Genomic DNA, 26,497 nt, shown 5'->3' on the forward strand with positions numbered 1-26,497 from the left:
AAAACAAAAGAGACTTTATTGCGTCAATGTTAGAAATGTGGGTCCTTTTAAGGGTAAACCTGAACAGTTTCTGAGTTGACTGAGAGCACGTGATGCTCATTAACACTCATACATGTCTGAATGGGTTGATTTAAAAAGGATATTAAGACCTGGTTTCTGGTTAAAATGCCCAGAGGGGCAGTGTGTGTTATATAACTAATTAGGGGTATTTGATAACTTGTTGGTGGCTCTCTTTAAAACAAGCAGAATTCTGAGGACTCTTGTGATGTAGTGGTAGTGTCCCAATTGCTTAGCCAGGAGGCTAGGGTTCAAGTCTCATCTGCCCCAGAGGTGTGTTGTAACTTGTATGAACAGGTTGTTTAGAGCTAAATTAAAACTGGAGTTTCAGCGTCACAATCGTTGGACCAGGTGGCTCGGGTTCAAGTTCCACTTGCTCCAGAGGTGTGTAATGACATCTCTGAACAGGTTGCTTAGAAAACAATCAAAAAAAGTTGGTTTCTGCGTACACTGCCCTGATGATGTTCTGATTGGCAGTGTGTGTAACTTGATTTATTGGTAGTATCCAATTAATTGTTGATGGCTATTCAAAAAGAAAGAGCAGTATTCTGAGAGAGCTTATAATGCAGTTGTAATGTCCATATCTCTGAGTCAGAGGGCTGGGGCTCAGGTTCTACCTACGCCAGACATGTGTTATAGTGTATCTGAAGTAGATTAAAACAAACAGTTGGTTTATAGGTCTTGTGAAGCAATGGTAGGGTCCCTGTCTCTGGTTCAACTCCTGCCTGCTCCAGAGGGATGTCATAATATGTTTGAACAAAATACAAAGAGCTGGGTTCTTATGGAGGACTCTCTTGATGGGGGTTCTCCTGCATTCCACTGGGGACCTTACAAGGAAGTTACTGCGTGCAGTGGTCTGATAGAAGTGCAGGTTAGGTTGGTTTAGTATCTCGGCCAACTGTTTATTCTGTGGTGCTATAGAGTCTGTGGACCATAAATACTTTGGTTGCAGAAGATTGCGATACCTTTTTAGTTATTTGAAGAATTTGTTGCTGTTCTTTTGGTTACACTTCAGTCCCATGTTTCCAATCTTTGGGCACATTGTGTAGAGGACCTTTTTTGCAGGTCAAGCTGAAGGAGATGTCAACAGGTCCAGGGAGAGGTCTATGAAGAAGCTATAGTTCCTGGTGGCCTGCATCTTTTCTGAAACTCCTTTTATGCCCAAGCGTCCTTGGAAAGAAAGCAGCCAGTGTCGATCAGCAGCCTCGAAGCTTTTAGTGTCTGGAGTTCATTATCTTCCTCTCCAATGTTGTTTTGATTTACTTCTCTCCCTTGTTCCCTACTTTTTGTTATTGTGACATGTTTTATGTTATTTGATAAATAGTTATTCAGATGATTTGGTGGTGCATTTTTCAAAACAATTTTTAAAAAGCTGGATTCCCCATATTGTTCTGAAGATATTGATCTTGTCTGCTCTCAGGAGCTACGTGTCACCTCTGGTGGGTAGTGGTTGTAACTCTATTAATGGGAGATTTGTTGAATTTGTAATGGATTATTAAAATTTTATAAAAAGGACTGAAAGAACTGGGGATGCTGTAAATCAGAAACAAAAACAGAAGTTGCTGTAAAAGCTCAGCATCTATGAACAGAAATAAGAGTTAATGTTTCGGGTCTGGAGCAGTCAACGTTTCAGGTATTAACCTTCTTCGGGCTTCAGGTATTAATACCCGAAACACTGATTGCTGCTTTTCTCCAGATGCTACCTGGCCTGCTGTTTTCCCAGCCTCCTGTTTGTCTACCTTGGATTCCAGCATCTGCAGTTTTTTTTGTCTCTAATGGAGACTGTTAGTCGGCTAACAATAGGTAGTGTGTAATGGCAAACTGTGTGATAACAAGATCTGGTGTGTGGGTAGGGAGCTAGCATATGGAAGAGGTCAGGCCCTAAAATTATTGAATTCAATATTGAGGCCACTCCAAACAGAAAATGAGGTGCTGTTCTTCCAGGTTGCGCTGAGCTTTGGTGGAACACTGCAGCAAGCCTGAGACAGAGATGTTGGCCAGGGAACAGGGTGGTGTATTAATATGGGAGGCAACTGGAAGCTCAGGGTCTTTTTAGCAGGCAGAACGTAAATGTTCTGCAAAATTGTCACTCACTCTACACTTTGTTTTCCCAATGTAGAACAGACCATGTTGCGAGCAGCGAATGCAGTGGACTAGATTCTGGGAAGTGCAGGTAAAGAGATGCTTCAGCTAGACGGTATGTTTGGGCTCTTGGAACTGAGGAGGGAGGAGGTAAATGGGAAGGTGTTAAACCTTTGGTGGTTGCAGGGGAAGGTGCAGTGGGGCTGTGGGGTGTTGTTGGGAATGAAGGAAGAGTGAACCAGGGTGTCCCAGAGGGAATGGTGCCTGCGGAAGGCAGGAGGGGAATGGGTGTCTGGTGGTGGCATCTCACTAAAGGTGGCAGAAATGGCGGCTGATGATCTTTTCGATGTGGATGCTGGTGGGACGGTACGTAAGGACAAGGGGAACCCTATTGCTGTTGCGGGAGGGAAGACGGGGTGAGAGTGGAAGTGCAGGAGATGGGTCTGACCCAGTTGAGGGTCCTGTCAACAACGATGCTGGGGACTCCTCGGTTAAGGAAGAAGGTGGATATTTCGGAGCCTCCCTTGTCAAAGCTGGCCTCATTGGAGCATATGCGATGGAGACGGTGGAACTGGGAGAATGGAATGGAGTTTTAACAGAAAACAAGGAGCAAGGATGTATAGTCCAGGTAGCTGTGGGAGTCGGTGGGTTTATAGTGGATATTAGTGGCCAGTCTATCCCCAGAAATAGAAACAGAGATGTTGAGAAAGGGACGGGAAGAGTTGATAACCTTGTTACACACTACCTATTCTTAGCCACTAACAGTCCCCATTAATAGCTATTCGCCCTCCTAGCCAGATTGTTATCCACACCTCTGTCCAAATGTTCTTCTCTCTCTTTTGTCTCTATTCCCACCTATCCTTTACTCCTGATCCCCTCCCCTTGACCATATCTTCTGCATATAAACTAACATTTTCCTTGCTACCATCAGTTCTGAGCAAGGGTCACCGGACCCAAAACGTTAACTCTGATTTCTGTTCACAGATGTTGCCGGACCAGCTGAGCTTTTCCAGCAATGTCTGTTTTTGTTTTATAGAAAGGAATTGGGTTATTTGCTCCTGGTGGACAGTGTTTCCAATTTGTTTACTGGGTGTTTTGTAAATTCGGTGATGGATTATTTAACAAAAACACAAGAGCTGGATTCTTTCCCAGTATTGGGGGTGGGTGGTGTCATTGGCTTCTGGACAGGGAAGGGCCCTAGAAGGGGAAGATGGAAATTGATGTCTGTGCTAATCTAATTTGTAAATTTACAATCAAACCCCTGTGAATCTCAATGTAGGAGCAAATTACTGCAGATGCTGGAACTATACTGAAACAACAAATGCTGGAGATCACGACGGGTCAGACAGCATCCATGGAGAGAGAGCAAGCTAACATGTTGAGTCTAGATGACTCTTTATCAGAGCTTCAGGTAGACTGGAATCCTTAGCTTGCTCTCTCTCCATGGATGCTATCTTGACTCGCTGTAATCTCCAGCATTTGTTATTCCCTGTAAATCTCAATGTCTTTTGCTGCCTAATTCAACAAATGGATGTCAGTCTATTAAGCATTGTGTTCAATTTAAAAACCTCACTGGAACAATGTTTTGATTTTTAAGGAAGTCATTTTACTAGAAAGCTTGGAAAATTCATATGCAATTAACAGTTGAGTTGATTGTGTTTTTTTAATTCCAAAATTATTACAAACACTTGCATTTATATGGCACCTTTTATGATTTCAGGATATCCCAAACTGTTTTACTGCTAATGAATTATGTTTAGAAGAATAAGTTACTGTTTTAATGTAGGAATGAAAAATCATATAAATTGGCAAACATAGTAACTGCAAGTTAAGTTATCAAATCTGTGCTTCCGAAATGCATATCGTAAAATTGAACAATGTAATTTATATCCTTAGATTTTAAGAAGCAGAAGATTTATGCTTTAATACTTCAGATAGGAACATAAACATGGCAAGCAACAGAAGTTGGGACTTGTAATGCTGTCTGACTCTGTTAATCCCTTAAAAATTGCCTTTGAGCTTTCCCTTGAGAAATTGTTGGGGAAATGTTTTCTTGAATCGATTAACTGTGTGTTTTCAGGCCACAGCTCACCTCCACCTTCTCAAGGGTAATTAGGAACAGACAATAAATCGTGGCCTTGCCAATGACGGGTACAGCCCACTAATGAATAAAAGTAAGTCTGCCAAGGTTAGACATCATCCCAGAATTACCACAGCCTGCATCCCATTTCTGGAACTGCTTGATCAAGGACTGTATCCCATCTCGACAGGTCAATGGCATAACACACTTGCTCTTGTTAAAATTCAAACTCACTATGAGCAGTCCCCCAAAAGATCTGTTGAATAGCTTAAGTTTTGAACATTCTCTTCTCTGTGTTTCAGTTAAAATAGGTCCCAAGGTATTGCAAGAAGTTCTGTTTTTAAAGGCTGACTATAAAGTTTTATTTTGAAAATGTGAGATGAATATGGAATTTCAAACCCACAGGCTGAAAAAGAACCAACCTGAAAGGGATTTCACAAATTAATAAATCCTACATTGTACAGCCCCTATATGTATATGCAACCTGAACTAATTTTATATATGCCAACATGGGCAGTCTTTCCATGCTTGGTCCTGAATCTTGTAAAATAAGCCTTTTTATTGCATACAACTAATATCAGTGAACAAGAACAAAATATGAATTGAAAGCAAGTTTTACATTTGTGCCACTCAGAAACTATTGCACACAACAAATTTCTGCCATTCACTGAAGGAAGCAAAGTAATGTGGAATGCAGAATAATCTTAGTGTATTCTGTAAAAACATCAAAAATCCATGCAGTAGTGCAACCCAAAGGTTATGTCATTGCCTAATCTGATTTTGTAATTTCATGTCAAGTTGTGCAACCTAATCAGTTTTAGTAGATATGGCTGACTGCCTGTCCAAAGCTTTAATAAAGTTACACTCCTTGTAGCAATTCCATTTCTATTTAATAGTATTAACTACAAATGCCTGCTTAAAAATTCTGTGATTCTTAGGACCTAAAGTAGTTTGTAGCAAGACCTATCTTAATTTAAATTTTATGATAGCATTAATAATATAATATTTGCAGCAATCTAAAAAAAATTAAAAATTAACATTGGGTGCATGTATCTAAAATATGCAAGTTATTTTGATAGTTAGAAATAAACTTGAACAAATATCTTATCTACCAACTGAGTGGTTTGGCTGCAATATGCTTCCGTAATAGCATTGTTAGTCTACCCACACCAAATGGATAACAGCAGTTCAAGAAAGCAATTCTCCATCTACTTAACTGTAACTAGGGATGGGCAAAAAATGGGCAATGCACACATCCCATGAATGAATAGAAACAATTGAATATGCTTATACTTATAGGGGTTATGTTCAAAAGAAAGAAACAAGAGGAAAAAACAAACAAGCAAAAACAATGAAGCAAAATGGAGCTAGTGGTTATTAGAGGTTCTATTCATAATCCCTTACACCATGTTTTTTTTGCTGGTTTATTTAATTTCTCTTGTTCCTTTTATAATTCCACCCCCTTGTGAATAGATGGCTGCTGTCTTGCCATTCACACCTCCTCTAGGCATATCTTTTGTTCCCTTTCTCATCCAATGATCAGGCCCTATGACTTTGCACCATAAAACTTTTGGACATTTTCTTTCTTCTGTCCACCACATTGCTCTTTGTTCTCCTTCACACCCAAATACATTTCACTCACTCTATATAGCCCGGATCTTTCAGGCAGCATCAATTTTTTAAATTCACTTGTGGGGCATGGGCGTCACTGCCTAGTTAGTGGTCATTGCCCATCCCTAATTGCCCTTGAGAAGGTGATGGTGAGCTTCTGTCCTGAACTTCTGCAGTCCATTTGCTATAGATAGACCTACAATGATGGTCCAATTACCTCTAAATTAATACTTCCCTGCTCAATGTAGTAGTTCATCTGGCTGTCACAGAAATGCGCAGCACATCACTTGAGGAGCTCTTTTGGAGTGCAGTACAGTTGACAGAAGTCAGGACATGACCTCCAACTATAGCTGAGAGGAATAATCAGGTTAGGATGATAGCCAGGTCTGGTTAGGAGGGGTAGTTCAGGTGGGGGAGTAACTTGGGTTAAGAGGGAGGTTTAGTCAGGTCAGAGGACTTGTTCTTGTATCAGTGGTTAGTCAGGATGGTTGTGTGGTAGGATCGAGAGAGTATTTGTGTGGTGGTGGGCAGTTGGTGGGATTAGAGGTAGTTGGATTATGGGTGTTAGTCAGTTCATTGCTAGTCAGAGGGTCATGGAGGAAGCCAAGTGGTTGAGGATGTAATAGGAGGGGTAGGAGGGTAGTTACTGGTCATTAGGATTTATTGAGAGTTAATGATGTCAGTTATGGAGTTAACCAAGAATTAGATTAGGTTTTATTCTTCTAATATTTCCTGGGTAACTACCCATGTAAGTAATGCAGAACTACTCAAATTCTCTAACTTTAACTAACTAAGAGTCAAAGACTTACGTACAAGATTGTTATAAAACAATAAACTTCAGATGCTGGAGATCTGAAACAACAATAGAAACTGCTTGTGAAACTCAGCAGGTCTGACAGCATGTGTGAGGAGAAAGCAGACTTAACGTTTCAAATCCAGTGACTCTTCATCAGAACTGATAGCAGCTAGGAAAAGGTTATATTTATGCTGCAGAAGAGGTTGGCTTGGGATAGGGGGGGAATGGATGCAGATAGATATAGACAGAGCCCAGAGAGCGATATGAATGAGATAGGCAGACAATGGAATTATTGATATTAAGCCAGGACAGAAGAGAAGCTGGTTAAGTGATAATGAGAGCTGACAGTAGGCCAGAACGTCCTGGGCTGAAAGCAAGTCATGCATGACAGGTCCAGGGTGTGGGGGTGGGTAAGAAACATAGGACAGAACAGGTTCTAATTCTTAAGTTATTGAACCCAATGTTGAGTCCTAGAGGCTGCAGGGTCCCCAAGTGAAAAATGAGATGCTGTTGTTGGAGCTTCTGCTGGAACCCTGCGGCAGGCCTATGCTAAAAATGCTGACATAGGAACATGGTGGTGTGTTGAAGTGGCATGCAAGTAGAAGCTCAGGATCATTTTTATGAACAAAACACAGGATGTCTGCAAAGCAATCACCCAATCTGCATTTCATCTCCCCAATGCAGAGGAGATGAGCAGTGAATACAGTAGACTTGACGAAATGGAGTGCAAATAAATCGCCGCACCAGCTGGAAAATATGCCTGGGTCCTTGGATAGTGAGGAAGGAGGAAGTAAATGGATAAGTGGTACACTTCCTGTGTTTGCCTAGGAAGGTGCCAATGGAGTGTGGGGATGTGTTGGGAATGGAGGAGGAGTGGATCAAGGTGGCCCAGAGGGAACGGTACCTATGGAATGCTGACAAGGAGGAGAGGGGAATATGTGTCCAGTCATGGCATCCTGCTGGAGGGGACTGAAATGGCAACTTAAGGTTCTTTGCATGCGAAGGCTGGTGGTGTGGTAAATGAGAACTGCATGATCCTATAAAAACCAAGGAAAAACTGAGTTCTGAGGACGGGTCACTCAACCCAAAACGTTAACTCTGATTCTTCTCCATGGATGCTGCCAGACCTGCTGAGCTCTTCCACCAATTCCTGTTTTTGTTTCTGGTGGATACTACTGTGGTTGTGGGAGGGAAGAGAAGGAGTGAGGGCAGAAGTGTGGGAGATGGGTCAAACGCAGCTAAGGTCCCTGTTGAGTGCTAGTGGGGAATCCTCGTGGAGATTTCTGAGACACCCCCCAGCAGAAGCTGGCATCATCAGAACAGATGTGATGAAGAAGGAATAAGTGGGAGAATGGGATAGGGTCCTTACAGGAATCAAGGTGTGAGGATGTATAGACCAGATAACTGCGGAAGTCAGTGGTTAGTAATGGATATCGGTGGCTAGCCCATCCCCAGAAATGGAAATAGAGATGTCAAGAGAGGGAAGGAGGAATTGGAGATGGACAAGGTGAAGTGAGGGCAAGGTGGAAATTGAAAACGAAATTTATCAACTTTTCCAGTTCCAACAAACAGAGGGTAGCAGCACAAGCAATGTCATCAATATACTGGAAAAAATCTTGTGGCGGGGAGCCTGAGTAGAACTAGAACAAGGAATGTTCTACATACCCAATAAAGAGACAGACCCATGTGGATACCCATGGGAAGGAAGATTATTAACTGGTTAGTGGACAAAAATCAGTGAACAGGGACAAATTGCTCATTTTCAGGTTGGCAGGCTATGATTCATGGGGTATTGCATTAATCTCTGGGGTAGTGGAAGGAACTATTCGCAGCACCTAAAAAAAAAAGTTGCAAGACTGTTGGGAAAGTGGACGGGAGTGGTTTATCTGAGTTGAAGAGAGCCAGCATGGCAGGTCAAATAGTCTCCTTCTGTGCTGAAACTTCTGGTTCTATTCCAATTTTTTTCAATAGAGTTAAGGCTTGGGCCTAATCAACTGCTCCCACTCCCTAAAATGTGGGTGAACAGAATGAGCAATTGCCTAGACCAAACACAGCAAAAAGTTCAAATGGCAAAACTTTTAAGACATTAATTTGCACAATATTAAGGTGAAAATAATACATTCAAGATAAACTGTTTTGAGGAGAACTTAACTTGCAAATATGTCTCAGTTGTACATTTTAACAGATAACTGCATACTAAATTGTTAATAAAAAAGTTACAAAATGGATGGTCTGGGATGCAGTTACTTGACTGACATTCAATTTAGCGCTAGTGATTCTCTCCATGTATAGAACATAGAACATAGAACATAGAACAGTACAGCACAGTACAGGCCTTTCAGCCCATAATGTTATGCCAAACTATTATTCTACTCTAATATCAAACTACCTGCATTCCCTACATTTTACTATCATCCATGTGACTATCCAAGAGTTGCTTAAATGTCCCTAATGTATACGACTCCACTACCACCGCTGGCAGCGCATTCCAAGCACCCACCACACTCTGTGTAAAGAACCTACTTCTGACATCTCCCCTATACTTTCCTCCAATCACCTTAAAATTATGCCCTCTTGTAATAGGCATTTCCGGCCTGGGAAAAAGTCTCTGGCTATCCACTCTATCTATGCCTCTCATCGTCTTGTACACCTCTATGAAGTCATCTCTCATCTTTCTTTGATCCAATGAGAAAAGCCCTAGCTCCCTCAACCTTTCCTCATAGGTTCTGCACTCCAGTCCAGGAAGTATCCTGGTAAATCTCCTCTGCACCCTCTCTAAAGTTTCCACATTCTTCTTATAATGAGGCGACCAGAACTGAATACAATATTCCAAGGGTGGGCTAACCAGGGTTTTATAGAGCTGCAGCATAATCTTGCGACTCTTATACTCGATTCCCATGCCAATGAAAGCCAACACACCATACGCCTTCTTTACAACTCTATCAACTTGGGTGGCAACTTTGAGGGATCTTTGGATGTGAACCCCAAGATCCCTCTGTTCCTCCACATTGCCAAGAATCCTGCCACTAACCATGTATTCTGCATTTAAATTCGACCTTCCAAAATGAATCATTTCACACTTTTCCGGGTTAAATTCCATCTGCCACTTCTTTGGCTAGCTCTGCATCCTGTCATTGTCCCGTTGCAACCTACAACAGCCCTTCAAACTATCCACAACTCCACCAACCTTCATGTCATCGGCAAACTTACTAACCCACCCTTCCACTTCCTCATCCAAGTCATTTATAAAGATCACAAAGAGCGGAGGTCCCAGAACAGATCCCTGCGGAACACCACTGGTCACTGAGCTCCAGGCTGAATACTTTCCATCTACTACCATCCTCTGTCTTCTATTGAACAGCCAATTCTGTATCCAGGCAGCCAAATTTCCCTGAATCCCATGCCTCCTTACTTTCTGAATGAGCCTACCATGTGGAACCTTATTGAATGCCTTGCTAAAATCTATATACACCACATCCACTGCTCAACCATCATCAATGTGTTTTGTCATATCCTCAAAGAATTCAAAAAGGCTTGTGAGGCATGACCTGCCCCTCACAAAGCCATGCTGACTATCTCTAATCAAACTATGCTTTTCCAAAAAATCATAAATACACTCTCTCAGAATCTTCTCCAATAATTTGCCCACCACGAAAGTAAGACTGACAGGTCTGTAATTCCCAGGATTATCTCCATTCCCTTTCTTGAACAAGGGAATAACATTTGCCACCCTCCAATCATCTGGTACTACTCCACTGGACAGTGAGGATGCAAAGATCATCGCCAAAGGTGCAGCAATCTCTTCCCTCGCTTACCCTAGAAACCTTGGTTATATACCATCTGGCCTAGGGGACTTATCTATCCTCATGTTTTTCAAAATTTCTAGCACATCTTCCTTCCTAACACCAAGCTGTGAGCCCTAAATTTCTCACAGACTCATCATTTTTCTGTGCCCATTCTGGAGATACACTGGAGTAGACACCACAGGAGTTTCCATAAGAAATAATGGAAAATTTGGTCTAACTCTCATGCATCTTATAGCATAACCGTAGCAGAACAATACTGTGAAAGGTTGAGAAAGGTTCACTGTGCTGCTCTCAACTTTGAAATGTTCGGAGATTTTAGTTGGGAAGGGTAACAAAACAGTAGGAACCAATTTTTAAAAAAATCACAATATGATGTCTAAAAAATTCCTGAGCTCCATCAGAATTTATCCAAAAAATCAACATGGTCCACTAAAATAAAACAAATAACTCAGGATACTGGAGATCTGAAATCAACAAAATTAGAAATTACTGGAGAAACTCAGCAGGTCTGGCAGCATCTGAGGCGAGAGAAACAGAGTTAATGTTTCAAGTTCAGTTTGTTCTGAAGAACAGTCATTGGACTCAAAATGTTAACTCTGTTTCCTCACCACAGATGCTGCCAGATCTGCTGAGTTTCTGCAATTTCTGTTTTCATTTATTACCAATGTAGACCGGTTACTGAATGGCTTGTTTTTGCCTAAGATTGCATAAGTTTAAATAACATATGTAAGTAAAGATACTCACAATTCTGACAAGCCATGACAGTGTGGAAGTAGCTGTAGAATAATGAGTATTGTAATGATAAGGTGGAATTTGATCATCTTCCCATGTCTCATAGCGTTCAGCATAGAAGACAGCACGTTTTGGGTTCAAAGATCCAATAGGCTGAAATATAGATAGCAAGCAATTGATGTTAGCTTTAAACAGTACCTGGAGAAATAAACTGTAGCTTCTCTAAAGTGGATTGTTGCTCATAATTATAGTAATAGATTGCATGGTGATACATTTTCCAAATCATTTTATTCTGTAAGGGAAACAGCAACATTTCTCTATCACTGCAAATGAATAAGGGAAATGTTTTTACATGTATTTAAATAAATTATATTACACTTTTCTTTCTTACTAAATATAATACTAATAATGGCAACTTTCATACTGTTAAGTGTTATTGTTCAGACTAAAAACAGCACCGGCAAAGGCCACTCCAGATGGGTCACAAAGCAGTGATTCAATTTGATTCACCTTGCTTTGTCCAATTGTTTAACAAGCTGCTAACTTGTGGTTTGTGATATGCATTTGCCTCATTGTCATTTAATTTCCAGAATGCTGTATAAACATCAGCTCTTATCAGTTACATAGAAGTCAGAATTGAGAACTGTGAAACTCCTTATTTTAACCACACAACATTGTGTTCAAATATAAAGAAGTGGGTAGGTTAACAACCAATGTAAAAACTTCATCAAAATACTGTCCAAAAATGTGGTATTTCAAAACATACAATGCTTGAAATATTACCCCTATAACACTTAATTGGCATGTTTAGCGTGACTTTTTATCTGCAAGGCCTGGATTATATCGAGTGCTTGACAACTAAATCCTGTGGTGCAGAATTGTTAAACATGTCCATGTTTTACAGTGATGTCATATGAATCAGAAACAACCCATCACATACTATAGACTTTAAGATAAAATATTGAATGGAAAAAAAGCATAGAGTGTTTCAAGACAAAAAGCAGTGTGGAATGGTTTTGTTAAAATTATATCTTAAATACATTTAAGTCACAGATGTAATGATCAAATTAATTTGAACAGAAAAATCTTTATCTTTCCACAAAATAGTTTAAATTTTATGCTACTTATTCTTTTTGGATGCTCCTAAACAGATTACAGCAGATTATACTATCTTCAATGAAATGTTATCTTGCTAATTCTTTTTTTCATTTTTGCTGAATTGCTCTTTGAAGGATTTGTCTATTCTTTCTTATATAATATATACATATATAAAGTTCCCAATGTGTCATGTAAGAAAAATCTACCATAATTCCTATAAAGAGCAATTCAGCAAATATATATTGTACACACACATATGCTTACACACACGATGAGGACATTATGCAGATCTACATTAAAGCCATCTTTTGAGTTATTCATAAACATGTCTTGTCAGCACTCCATCATAGCCATATTTAGTTTCCCCAAATATATCAATGATGCCATTCTCTTCAAAACGGTTAAAATAATTCATTTTTATTCATTTTTGGGATCTGGCTCTCCCTGCCAAATCTGATATTTATTGCTCATCCCTAACTTCCCTACATCACTTCAGTCCCTACGTTGAAGTTGCTTCCATGTTGCTGTTACGGACTGTAGTTGTTGGATATAAATGAATGCCACCTCGGGCATTTAGCTGTTTATTACTATTGGACTGGGTTTGGAACTCTCAATCTGTTATGCTGGGAAGTCAATACTCCCTAGTAATACTTTGGATTATTAGTCCATAGGAAAGTCCTGCAGGGCAGTGGTTACGGTCCCTGCCTCCAAGCCAAAAGCCCCAGGTTCACTCCAGGACTTGACAGTCAACAAAGATACATTCATAACACACCTCTCCTATATATGTTAATGGCAGGATGTCAGCCTGGGAGAGATTCCTGGTCAGTCATATGATGGATGATACAATACAATGATACTGACATTAGCCAGAGAAATGCCTGAAAACTCAATTTGTTTTACAACTGTAGAAATTAATATTTTTTGTGAGAAGTGGGTGCATTCATCTCAGTACATGTGACAATAAAGCCAATTCATTGATTCCATTCAATTCAATTCAATTCAATTCATTCATTCATTTATAGTATGTAGCAGTAAAAATGATAAGGCAGAGTAAGAATAGATAAGGCATAAAACAGTATGGAGCTGGAGAAGCATAGCAGGCTAGGCAGCATCAGAGGAGCAGGAAAGTTGATGTTTCGGGTCGGGACCCTTCTTCAGAAAGGATAGAAAAAGGAGTCCCTGGTCCTAGACTCTCCACAAGGGGAAACAACCTCTCCACATCTACTTTGTCAAATCCACTAAGAACATTGTATGTTTCAATAAGGTCACATCTCATTCTTCTAATCTCTAACTGGTACACGCCCAACCCAGTCAGCTTCTCCTCATAAAACAGTCCCTCCATATCCAGGTTCACCCTAATGAGCCTTCTCTGGACTGCCACTCATACGAATATATCTTTCCTTGGATAAGGGGCCCAAAACTGCTCAAAGTCTTTCAACTTGTATAGTTTTAGCCTTATCCATTTTTAAAATCTATTCCCTTTGAAATGGAGGCCAACATTCCCTATCACCCACTGAACTTGGATGCTAACTTTTTGTGACTTAGACATGAGGACTCCCAAATCCAAGGAGGGGCCATCACAGAAAGATTGCCACTCCTTTCCCCGTTTCTTGCAAAATAAATGTGCTTTGCATTTTTGATAAGAAATTCTGATGAAAGCTTCTTCAGAAATGTGGAGCTATACTTCCATTCTGACAGGTACTCCAGCATAGAACAGTCAGGGGAAAGCAAACTGCAGTCCCTTTTTTCACGGTGGTCAGTTGCCACATTACGTAATTTAAAGATCCAGTATTACATTACAGCACCTTTGACAGGTTCTGTGAAAGAGTAAGTATATAAGTATGAGCTTAGGGTGTTAGAAGTGGGTGCCAAGTGAACAGGGGGTTAGGGTGCCAGGTGGATAGTGGATAAGGTGCCAGAGGATGGTAGGAGGGGTAAGGTGCCAGCTGGGTAGAATGTCAAGTGGAAAAGGAGAAAAGTAACATAGGGTAGCGTGCTGGTAAGTAGAATAGCAGGGATCAAGATGGCAAAGGGGCTATGTAAGAGAAAAAATGTTTAAGATACACAAGGCTCAGAGCAGTGGTTTTTGGTCAGAGACTGGAGGTTGAAGGGATCTGGGGGATTGTAGTTGAGGGTGTATGAGGTAATTTGAGGGGGGGTGTCAGTTGAATAGCTACTCAGGAGTTAGAAACAGAAACAATAAAACAAAATTACTGGAAAAACTGAGTATGTCCGGCAGCATCTACGGAGAGAAAGCAGAGTTAACGTTTCAGTTCCAGTGACCCTTCAGGAGTTAAATTAGGTTTTCAATAGTCTAATTTTCCCTGAGTGAGTAACTATTTGTTCAACTGTAGCAGAACCCTCTGAATTCAGAGATTTAAATCGCTATTTTTGAAGGGTTTCAGGCATATGGGAATTGTCCAGTGAAATCTTCCATTTCTGTGCAATTCCTTCAGATTCTGCTACGATGGAGATTCAGCAGGGTCCACATGTGCAACTCCTATCAACGCTGCAGGAAAAACTATCTGGACATTGGAAAATCCAGACCATTGAAATGAAGACACCTTTCAGAGATGCCAAAAAGTTAATGGATTTGAGATGCTTGTGTATAGGAGTCACTGCTTACATTCCTACTAAGATTATTAATGTTGTCTTTTACATCATATTTTCAACTTAACATTGCTTACTACTGAGAAATTTTGTATGGAAAGGAGTCCAATGTGATTTAAAAATGTAGGTAATTCTTCAATGTAAATCAACCTGCAGTAAATATCTACAAAAACCATCCTAAACATACAAGAATTGCTAGGACTTCTGTCAGTGATAAATTTTGTCTGGAAGCCTGACTGGTTCCAGTTGTCAGTTAAGACATATACCCTTGTGAATCCTTGTAATTGATGTTGATTTGAAATTGTACGTCTGAGTCAGAAGGTGACAGTGGTTTCATTTCCACATGAATGATTCTGTAAGTACCTGGGTTTAGTGACATCTTGCCAGGGGTAGGAGCTGAATTTTTTACACAAGCCTCAAAGAAAAAATGGTTATTTTATGAAATTCAAGTACATTGAGGATCATAGGTGTGTTCTGGCATGATGTAGTAGAGTGCATGCCCTCTCTCAAGAATTATCCATGTCAAAGTAATGTATAAAGCCAAACAGTTACAATAAAACAAAATGTCTATTTATATAATGCCTTCAATGTGGACAGACGTTGATATCCATCCAAAGACAGATGTTAGACAGGTTAACAAAACTTGGTCAAGTAGATAGATTTTAAGAAATATTTATTGAAAATCAAAAGCAGGTGTGGAGGCAAATACATTTGGGGAAGGGATTTTAAACTTCAGAACAAGGCAGCTGAAGACAGATAAAGGCAAAATACTGTGGATGCTGAAGAAGAGACGTTAACTCTGGTTCTCTCCCCACAGATGCTGCCAGACTTGTTGAGTTTCTCCAGCATTCTGTGTTTGTTAGCTAGAGACTGATGTTGGGGGTGAAGGAATGGAAAGTTCTTTGGATGGCTGTTGGGCTGGAGGATAGTGCAAAAGTCAGGGTGTCCACGGCTATAAGGCATTTAAGTAAAAGGATGAGTGTATTAAATTTGAAGTGTTGGCTGGAAGCCAGTAAAATGCATTTTCTTTCCTCGTTGTCTCTGCAATCTGTGGTAGGGTCAACCACTACATCGTCTTCTAAACCTGCTTCTAAATTGTTGGCTTAGTGGCATTACCCTTGATTAACCCCAATCTGATCTGTCATATCATAGTCAGAACATGTACAGGCAATGCTTTTCCTACCAACCTGACTGTTACCACTTGAGCTGCAAGGATCTCCTTTCCTTCTTCATTTACAGGCTGCCCTTTAGTGACTTCATTCAAAGACAAAAGTCTTGTTCACTGTGAAGGTGGTACTAAACTTTGGAAGGTCATAGGCAAGCTGGTGGAATTGGGAGATGAAATTTAAGCAGCAAAATGTGAAATGATTCATTTTGTTAGGAAGAATATGAAGAGGCAATATAAAATAATGGGTGTGATTCTGAAGGGAGCGCAGGAACAGGAGGAGCTTGGGTATATGTGCACAAATTAAAGTGGCAGAATAGATTGAGAAAGTGATTTTTAATGCATTTAGGATTCTGAGGTTTATAGATACAACAAAGAGTACATAAGCAAGGGAGTTATGATAAACTGTATGGTTCCTGAAATGAAGAACTTCGGCTATGCAATGGGCTGGAGAAAGTGGGTGTTCTCAATGGGAAAGTGCAGATTGAGAGAAGGTGATTTGGTGGAGAAATTCAAAATCATGAGGATACTGCACTGAGTAGATGAGGAATAACTGTTTTCTTTGGTGGATGGATCAACAATCAGAGATCACATATTTGAAAGCAAAATACTACAGTTCTTCAGAACTGAAGAGACGCAGAAATAGGATGGGTTTTATGCCATTGAAAGGAAAGAGAGAAGGCCAAGTGAAACAAACAGAAAACCAGGAAAATGCTAGAGGATGGAGGTAGTAGAGATCGAAGACATTATGGAACTAAAGGCAAAGGCGTGGAAATGGATGGAGCACTGGTCCAGAATCAGTGTTAATAGCAGAATAAAGGTAATCTCTGACTGAAAGTAAAACATGATGACAAGACACATACTGGGGGAAAAGTATCAAAATGGAGGACAGAGCTAACTCATGGTTTGAGCTGTTGAATTCAATGTTCAACTCAGAAGGCTGGAAATGCCTAATTGGAAAATGAGGTGCAGTTCCTCCAGCTTATATTAAGCATCACTAGAACACTACAGCGGGCCTAGGAAAGAAACATAAGTATGAGAGCAAGTGGTAACGGCAAGCAAGGGGAAGGTCAAGATCATGCTTTTGGACTGAATGGAGGTGCTCTGCAAAGCAATCACCCTTTCCCCATTTGGTATCCCCAGTGTAACGGAAACCACATTTATGCAGTGCTGCTTGCATGAGAACAACAGACAATTGAAAGAGCTTTACATAAATTGCTGCAGCAACTGGAGGAAGTGCTTGGGGCCTCGGACAGTGGGCAGAGAAAAAAGAGCAAGTGTTGCACCTCTTATAACTGCATGAGAAGGTGCGGGAGAGAAATGAGGTGTTGAGAGTGATAGAGAAGTAAAATAGGGTTTTGGGGATGTATTGATACCTTTGGAATGTTGATATTTTCTCCTCTCATGTGTTTGGTAGTGCTGTCATGTTGGAGGTGGTGAAAATAACAGAGTGATCATTTGAAACAGAGGCTGGTGGGATGGAAAGTGAACACAACAGGATCCCTATCATAATTCTGGGAGAAAGAAAGCAGGTAATGGTAGGTGAGATTCTCCTTGCCCTTGTTTTCAGCCAGAACTGCTTTATTCTGCTGGTAACACTTCCCCTGGATGAATGCTTTGTTTCTTTATTGCAATGTTACTACACCTCTTGCTATGTAGGCCCAGACTGTTGACGTCATGGCTTCAGACAGCAGTGCTCAAAGAGCATTCAGGCTCTCTCATCCGTACAAAAATCTGTCTTCCGACAGATTACCAGATTTGCTGAGGCACCATCCCAGGGGAATAGCAGGGGCTTTGTGATATATGAACCTGTTGTCCTGTCTAAGCCTTAATGTTCTCATCACTTCTACTTTGCCAATGCTCAAGCCAATTGGCTTTTACCAGCAAGCTCTGATTGCTGCTGATCCAGGCTGAGATAGCTTAGTCCAAAGACAGATCCATAGCTGTTCCACTGTTTCCTGCCAGGCACGTTAGTCTCCTCCGATGAAAGTTTGTAACTTACTACTAGCTGTGTGATAGCTTCTAGCTCTAGCAGTGCACGAGAGCACTAAGACAAAAGGTACCAAGAAGGAAAGAATGAAGGTAGTGACCAATGGTGAAAAATTCTGTATTGTATGCACATTGGAAGTACTGTTGGATAAAAGTGTTATGGAATGATTTTTTGGTAGTTAATTTTATTTCAGAAGTTTGACCAAGAGCTCACTGTGATGCTATGTGACCAGTGGATTGAAAGGTCAGGAATTATGGAGCAACTATGACGTGGAGATAAGATTTCAGGAAAACCAGATTTTAAATATCCACTCAGAATGCCTGCATTCTTTCTGTCTCATTCTCTTCCTTCACTCCTCAAGGAGCCATACCCAAGACCTGCTGGAAATGGATGCACCCTACAAAAGAGAGGTATGGAGGATATAGAAGGCAATCACAAACTCTTTGGCGAGTGGAGGACATTTCCCACAAAGACATCTAGGAAGCAGAATCATTGTTTCAAGCCATTAATAGTTTGCTTCCAATGATCCCTAGTGGGAGCAAAATCATCATTGTAGATGTTCTACGGTATGTGAGGCAGTGATGAGGCAACTATAGACTGGGTAAATCTGATCACCTGACAGTCTAATTCTTCATGATGGCAAAAATATGGCAGATATCAATGACTCATTCAGGATGAATGCCTTTTGACTCCTCCCAGAGTAATAGGTACACACTGACATGTTCTTCCAGGCATAGCCACACACCATCTAGACGTTCATGGAATGCCTGGCTTATGGATGTGGTACATTCCTCCATTGATAGGACAGACCTGTGAAGCCATTCTTCATCCATTGCTCTTTGGTTTCTTATTCAAGTGAACTTGTTGCCTTTCACTCTACTGAGCATGCAATAATGAACTATCTCATTTTTAAAAAACCAAGTCAGGCTGAATGGTCATCCTTCTGAATCATGAAGAAAACAAGTAGAGGAAGGGTTTATTTACTAAACACATTAACACACAGCAGTGGTTAATATCTTTTACTATTCAGAACCTGTTAGCTGGCAAAACCATGTACTAGCTTCTCCTGCACCTCTCTAAGGCCAATGCTGGGTTGTCCTTCTGATTTCATTCTTTTTCTTAGAGTAACCTGAAGATTTGGTACAATTGAGTAGCTTGTGAGGGCATTTCAGAGGGAATTTAAGAGCCAATCACATTGCTGTAGATGTGAGTCACATACAGGCAGGTAAGGACAGCAGATTCTCATTAGTGAACCAGATGGGTTTTTACAACAATTGATAATTAGACCACTGGTCTTTTTCTCAATTCCTCATTCAGTAACTGAATTTAGATGTCTCCATCTGCCATGATAAGATTTAAATCCATCTGGTCAGAGCATTAGCCTGGGCTCCTGGATTAATAGTTTAGTGACATTCACACTATGCCAACACTTACCCTATTGCACCACCTGTCATATTGGTAAAGGCAAAACAAATTGGGCATCCAGGGCCAATGCCTAAAAACAGCATCAGACCTTTTGCAAATACAAATATGAGTACTAATATTTATTTGAAGTTCCCAGTACGGCACAATTTGATCTGCATTGTACGAAGCCAGGCCAATTGTGATTTCAATCACAAACGTTCAAATTAAATATAGGAATTGTCATTTTGTAGTATGGAATTTTGAGTACTGTTCACAAAAAGATATATTCTGCCTTCCACTCAATAGAACACTTTGCAAGAGCACCGGAGAAACACTGGAAAAGGAGTAGACCATTCAGTATATCGGGTCTACTCGCCATTTAATGTGATCATGACTGACAAGCACTTAAATGTTTTTTAGCCACATTATTCCCATAATCTTGTATGCCCTGATAATAAAAAACTTTCACAGCCCTTTGGGGTAGAGAATTCCAAAGGTTCACCACCCTCTGGTAAAAGCATTTCTCCTCATCTCAGTCCTCAATGGCAACAGCTTATTTTTAAACGGTGCTCCTTGGTTCTAGACTCTCCATCCAGGGGAAACATCTTACTGCAGCTAATTTGTCTCTCCCTTTAAGTAAGTTTCAATGAGATCACTTTTGTTCTTTTAACCACACAGTTTTCCCAACCTCGCTTCATCGCACAGTCTTACAGTCCCAGGAGCAAGTCTGGTAAACCTTTGTTGTATGCCCTCTATGGCAATAATATTTTTCCTGAGGTAAGAAGATCAAAACTGCGCTCAGTACTCCAGGTGCAGTCTACTAAGCTCCTATACAAATCAAGCAAGACTTCACTACTCATGTACTCAAATCCTCTTGTGATAAAGGCTAATATTCCATTTGTCTTCCTAATAACTTGCAACACCTGCACGGCAGTCATCAGTGACTTATTGTCGGGGGCACCCCAGCCAATTTGCACAACTTAACTTTCCAACCTCTCACCATTTAAGAAATACTTTGCACATCTGTTCTTCCTAGCAAAGTTTATATTTTTCCAAATTAAATTTCACCTGCCATGTTCTTCGTCAATCACGAAGCCTGTCTAAATCCTTCTGGAAACATTTCACATCTTCCTCACAACACACATTCTTGTTAGCTTTGTATCATCTGCAAATTTGGAAATGTTATATTTGGTCCGATGTCCAGATCATTGATTTACCTGTATATGTGTGTGATATGTATACACACACGTATATATAAAAGACATGACATGTAATACATTGTATATATGGAGAGTACAGCAAGGGCTAAGTACTGATCCTTGCCGTAACCCATTAGTCACAGCCTGCCGACACAATAATGTCTGTTCGTTCTTACTTTCTATTTTCTGTCTCTTAGCCAATGCTTAATCCATGTCAACACATTACCTTCTATACCATGTGCTTTAATTTTCTAACCAGCCTCCTTTGGGGATATTATCAACAGTCTTTTGAAAATCTAAATGTACAACATCCATTGACCTCCCTTTATCAATTTTGTTAGTAACATCCTGAAAAAATTCCAATTAGTTGGTCAAAAATGATTTTCCATTTGCAAATCCACGCTGACTATGCCCAATCAGATAAATTATATCCAAATGTTAATTTATCTCATTCTTTATTACAGATTTAGCATTTTCCTAATTACGGATGTAAAGCTGAAATATCTGTAGTTCCCTGATTTTTCCCTTGCTCCTTGCTTAAATATTGGGTTGACATTTGCAAGCCTCCAATTTCAGGAATCATTCTAAAATCCATTGAAATTTGGAAGATGCATTAACTATCTGTCTAGGCATCTTCATCAACAATCTGAAATATAAATTATCAGGCCTTTGGGGCTTGGCAATTTTCAGCCTCATTAATTGCTCCAGTACAACCCTCTTATTAGTGTCCATTTCTTACATCTCCTCATCCTTCTGAGTCACTTGGGCTTCTAATTCTGTGAGATTTCTCATTTCTTCCTCAGTGGGAAACATACACAGTCGCTTGGCTTCTTTGCCATTCTCCATTTCCCAATATAAATTATCTTGACTCTGCTTTCATTTGACCCTTGTTCATCTTCGACAAAACATTTCCTTCTACATAGTATTATAAACTTTTACAGTTTATTTTTATGCTTTTTGCTAGATTGCTTCCATATTCTATTCTTTCCTTATCATTTTCTTGGTTCTCCTTTGATGTATTCTAAAAATGTTGAATCCTGAGCTGTATTACTATTTCTGGCCACTTGATAAGACTTTCTTTTAATTTTATACAATAACATTTTTATTTCAGCCACAGTTGACTGATCTTTTTTGAGTTTTTTGCACCTTGAACAAACATAGAGTTGCTGTAAGTCACGTAATAGTTCTTTAAAGACTGCCCATGGCCCCTGTATGGTCTTGCCTTTTAATGTATTTTCTCAATCCAGATCAGCCAGTTTTATGCTTTCATAATTTCCCTTATCCAAATTTAACATCCTTGATTCAGATTAAACTATCTCACTTTTGGATGCCAGACTCTATCATATCATGGACACTCATCATTTACAGCAAGATCATCAATCAGCTTTTTTCTCATCACATAACAGCAGATCCAAAATAGTCTGTCCTCGAGATGGCTCTTTAACATGCTGCTCTAGAAAACCACCTCAAAGATACTCCAGAAATTCTTCCTCCTCAAGATTTCATGCTTAGCCCAATTTATGTACACATTGAAGTTACACATGATTACCATGTTGCACATACTACAAGATTCTTTCATCTCCTGATTTATACCATGCCATCACTACCAGAACTATTGGTAGCCAATAAATAAATCCAACAGCACTATCACTAACAGTACTGTTAAGGCATCACTCTGAGTCCTGCCTTTAAACTGGTCCGAATGCCTCGGAAATCTGATGCCTTTCCTCCTAACCAATTGTCCAACCACATGTTCAATTGATCAACTGTACTGTTTTTAAGCTCACTAGCATGTGCCATTGGGAGTAGTTCCGAGATAAAAGGAGGTGGTGGAGGGTTGTTTGTCGGACTGGAGGCCTGTTACCGGCAGCATTCTGCAGGGATCAGTGCTGGGTCCACTTTGTCATTTAAATAAACAATTTGGATGAGAATATAGGAAGCATGGTTAATAATTTTGTGGAATGACACCAAAATTGGTAGCATAGTGGACAATGAAGAAGGTTATCTAAAGAGTATGACTTGATCAACTGGGCCAATGGTCCAAGAAGTGGCAGATGGAGTTTAATTTAGATAAATGTGAAGTGTTACATTTTGATAAGACGAACAAGGGTAGAACTTACAAAGTTTAATGATAGGACTAGGGTAGTGTTCTAGAAACTGAGGGGTTCAGGCAAATAGTTCCTTGAAAGTGGCATCACAGGTAGACAGGATAGTGAAAATGGCATTTGGCATGCTTGCCTTCGTTGCTCAAAGCATTGAGTATAGAAGTTGGGACATCATGTTGCAGTTGTACTGGGTGTTGGTGAGGCCACTTTTGGAGTACTCGATACAGTTCTGGTTGCCTTGCAATAGAAAGGATATTATTAAATTGGAAAGGGTGGAGAAAAGATTTACAGGATATTACTGGGAGGGTTTCAGTTATAAGGAGAGGCTAGATAGACTGTGACTATGTTCCCTGGAGGATAAGAGGTTGAGGGGTGACCTTCTAGAGGTTTATAAAATCACAAGGGACAGAGATAAGGTGAATTGCAGACGTCTTTTCCCTAGGGTTGGGGTGTTCAAAACCAGAGGGCATAATTTTAAGGTGAGAGGACAAAGATTTAAAAGGGACCTCAGGGGTAACTTCTTCACATAGAGGTTGGTTCGTATGTGGAATGGATTGCTAGAGAAAGTGGTAGATGCAGGTACAGTTACAACATTTATGTACATGGATAGGAAAGGTTTAGAGGAATACGTACCAAATGAAGGCAAAATGGTACTAGTGTAGTTTGGCAAATCTAATTGGCATGGACGATTTGGACTGAAGGGTCTGTTTCCATGCTGTATGACTCTATGACTATGACTTTGTTATGCTTTTGAGGTCCTGCTTTTTAATTTCCTTCCAATTTCCTGAATTCTACTTTCAGGCCCTCATTCCTATTCATAGCTCTCTCGTTCTAACCAATGTGGACTTCATCTTCTGGCTGAGTCCCCTCTGCAGAAAGATGTCCTGCAGCCATTCTCTGACGTTCTTGCCCCTGGCACAGACAGGCAACATACCACCTTGGAGTCACCTTTCTTGCTGCAGAAATGCCTGATCTCTTTACGATGGAATCCCTATGACTGTTACCCTTCCATTATCTGGAATTAAGACTCTAATGATGACCATGAATCCATTGTTGATTGTTGGGAAAAAAACCCATCTGGTTCACTAATGTCCTTTAGGGAAGGAAATTGCTACCCTTACCTGGTCTGGCCTACATTGACTCCAGACCCACAGCAAAGTGGTTGACTCTAAACTGCCCTATGGGCAATTAGGGATGGGCATTAAATGCTGCCTGGTCAGCGATGCCCTCATCCCATTAATGAATAAAAAAAAGATTCTTCATCTATCTCCCCAGTACAACTGAGATGCCAGGGATCTGTCTCTGGCTGCACTCTCCTGAAAAGCCATTTCCCTCACTAATTTTCGAAATGGAGTACTGATTGGCAAGCATGATTGATGTAGGGGACTCCTACACTAGCTACCTAGTTTTCTTAAACTGTCTGGCAGTCATCCATTCCCTCTCTGCATGTACGTTTTATGCTGCAGAATGGCCACCCCGCTGTAGTTGCTATCCGTGTAGCCCTCTGTCTCACAGATAAACAATAGTGACTCCAGGTGCTGTTTAAGTTCTCCAACCTGGAGCTCTAGCTTGTGCAGGCAGCAACACTTCCTGCAGGTGTGTCTGTCTGGGGCAAATGCTATGTCCATGACTTCACAAATACTGTAGGATGTACAATTTGCTTATTGCTGCTGATTAGCCATCCCATAAATTTGCATTTGTTACCCTGGGAATAAATGAAAACTTACTATAAATCTTAATTTTTAATTCACTTATGTTAACTTTATTTTCCTTCAGTTTTACTTTTTTCAATTTTACTTCAATCGGATTCAATTTTGCCTCCCTTTTTCTAACATTCCTTCCTAAAATCCAAGTGGCATCCCTTCTGAAGAAATTATACATTTTTTCATCAACCCAAGAAGAAAATAACATTAACCGTGCATGGGTGTGGAGTGGTTGGCTAATGGACTGAGTTTGCTAGAGGCATTCCTGTTGCAGAGTAAAACAATTAATGGCAATTGACAGTTTATTTACATTGCGAACCGTGTAGGTTGATTCTGATTGGTCAGGGCACTGCCTGAGAAATGAACCAGTTAATAGCTGCCATCTACTTTGCTGAACTGAAACAGGTGCTGTCCGTGTTTATGTTCCTTCTGCCTGTGAAGAACAAGGCCCTGTGTACCAATATCTCACTTCTATTACTTGCAAGTGTGCCATAACGCAAGCCACACTGACATCACAAATTTTTTGTCAATGTAATCCTTTGCGCACACAGAATTTTACAGAGAATGTTGTCCAGCTGCAGAATCCAATCTAATGCTGGATACTGTGTCAAGTGTTGTGCGAAACGTGGTTGGGTAGATGCTTGCAAATAGCCAAAGGGCTATGCTTTTTTAAACAATCCACCAGTCTTTGGAGACTATGGCGTACATATTTGGCATTACACTGACATCAAAATTCATATAACACATTACCCATTTGTGTAATTGGCAGAATGACATTTTGGTTTGTTACTAAACAATAGCAGTGAATCACTAGCTTCCCTGTTTTAAGATATTTTACTTTTCTAGGGTAATCTGAGGTATACTGGGCTCTTTTCAGGACAACGTGTGACTGCTTTAGGACTTTTCATAAGGTTGCATGACGTACAGTGAGAAATAATCTGATCAGGATGTCTTTGATGCACCCCATTTTACTGTCAAGTTTGCTGGGGAACAATAGCTCATGCCCTATTTATGAAGATGGGACGTAAGATGACAAGATGTAGGAGCTGAAGTAAACCTTTCGACCTACATCATCTGCTCAGCCAGACAATAAGGTCATGGTTGATCTGATAATTCTTAAACCCACTTTCCTGCCTTTCCCCATAACTCTTGATCCGTTTACTAATTTAAAAAAAACTATCCATCTCAGTCTTGAACATTCTTAATAACCCAGCCTTGGTAAAGAATTCCAAAAATTCACTACTGTCTGAATGAAAGAAATCTTCAACTTTGTTTTAAATAGCTGGCCCCTTACTCTGACATTATGCCCTCTAGTCCTAGTCTCTCCCACAAGGAACCAACCTGTTTTGCATTACACAAAAACAGAAATTTCAGAGAAATTCAGCATGTTTAGCAGCATCTCTGGAGAGAAAGCAGACTTAAGGTTTTATGTCCAGAACTGTTCTGAAGAAGGGTCACTGTACTTGAAATATTAGCTCTGCTTTCTCTCCACAGATGTTGCAGACCTGTTGTGCTTCTCCAGTAATTTCTGTTTTTGTTTCAGGTCTTCAGTACCTGTATTTCTTTGTTTTACTATATTGTTATATATTGTAGTTTGTATGTGTCATATTGAGACAGTGTCAGTTTAAAAGGTGAGTCACATTGTGACATTGGTGAATGTTCTGCCAATGGCCAGGCATTTTTCAGACTTGTTTGAGCTTTCACAGTGGGCAGTGCTTCAGAATAAAAATCTCCCTATTGGGTTGAAGCAAACAATGAGTTGTATGTTTTTATTTCTGGCTAGAGCCTAGCAACTCCCCAGTATGGAATATAACCTCCCCTGTCAAGCCCCTCGAATCTTATATGTTTCAATAAGGTCTCCTCTCAATCCTCTCAACTCCAATGGGTACAAGCCCAACCTACTCAATCTGTCCTCATAAGAAATTTCATCCACCACCATCTGCACCTAGTGGTGAACTTTCTCTGGACTACTTCAAATGCCAGTATATCTATCCTTAGAAAAGGGGACCAAAACTGTTTATAGTATTCCAGATGTAGTTTGACTTACATCTTGTGTAGT

General features: G+C 40.3%; 1 protein-coding gene across 1 annotated transcript in view; it reads right to left on the reverse strand.

Annotated features, from left to right (window-relative positions):
- nbeaa (neurobeachin a) overlaps positions 1–26,497 on the reverse strand; it is an 831,637-nt gene that overhangs the window by 88,911 nt on the left and 716,229 nt on the right. Inside the window, exon 45 of the mRNA XM_048597909.1 lies at positions 11,177–11,317. Coding sequence (XP_048453866.1) covers positions 11,177–11,317 — 141 coding nt within the window. The remainder of the gene's footprint in view (positions 1–11,176; positions 11,318–26,497) is intronic.

Source organism: Rhincodon typus, chromosome 6 (genome assembly GCF_021869965.1).
Source record: "Rhincodon typus isolate 14 chromosome 6, sRhiTyp1.1, whole genome shotgun sequence".
In the NCBI taxonomy this organism is placed as follows: domain Eukaryota; kingdom Metazoa; phylum Chordata; class Chondrichthyes; order Orectolobiformes; family Rhincodontidae; genus Rhincodon; species Rhincodon typus.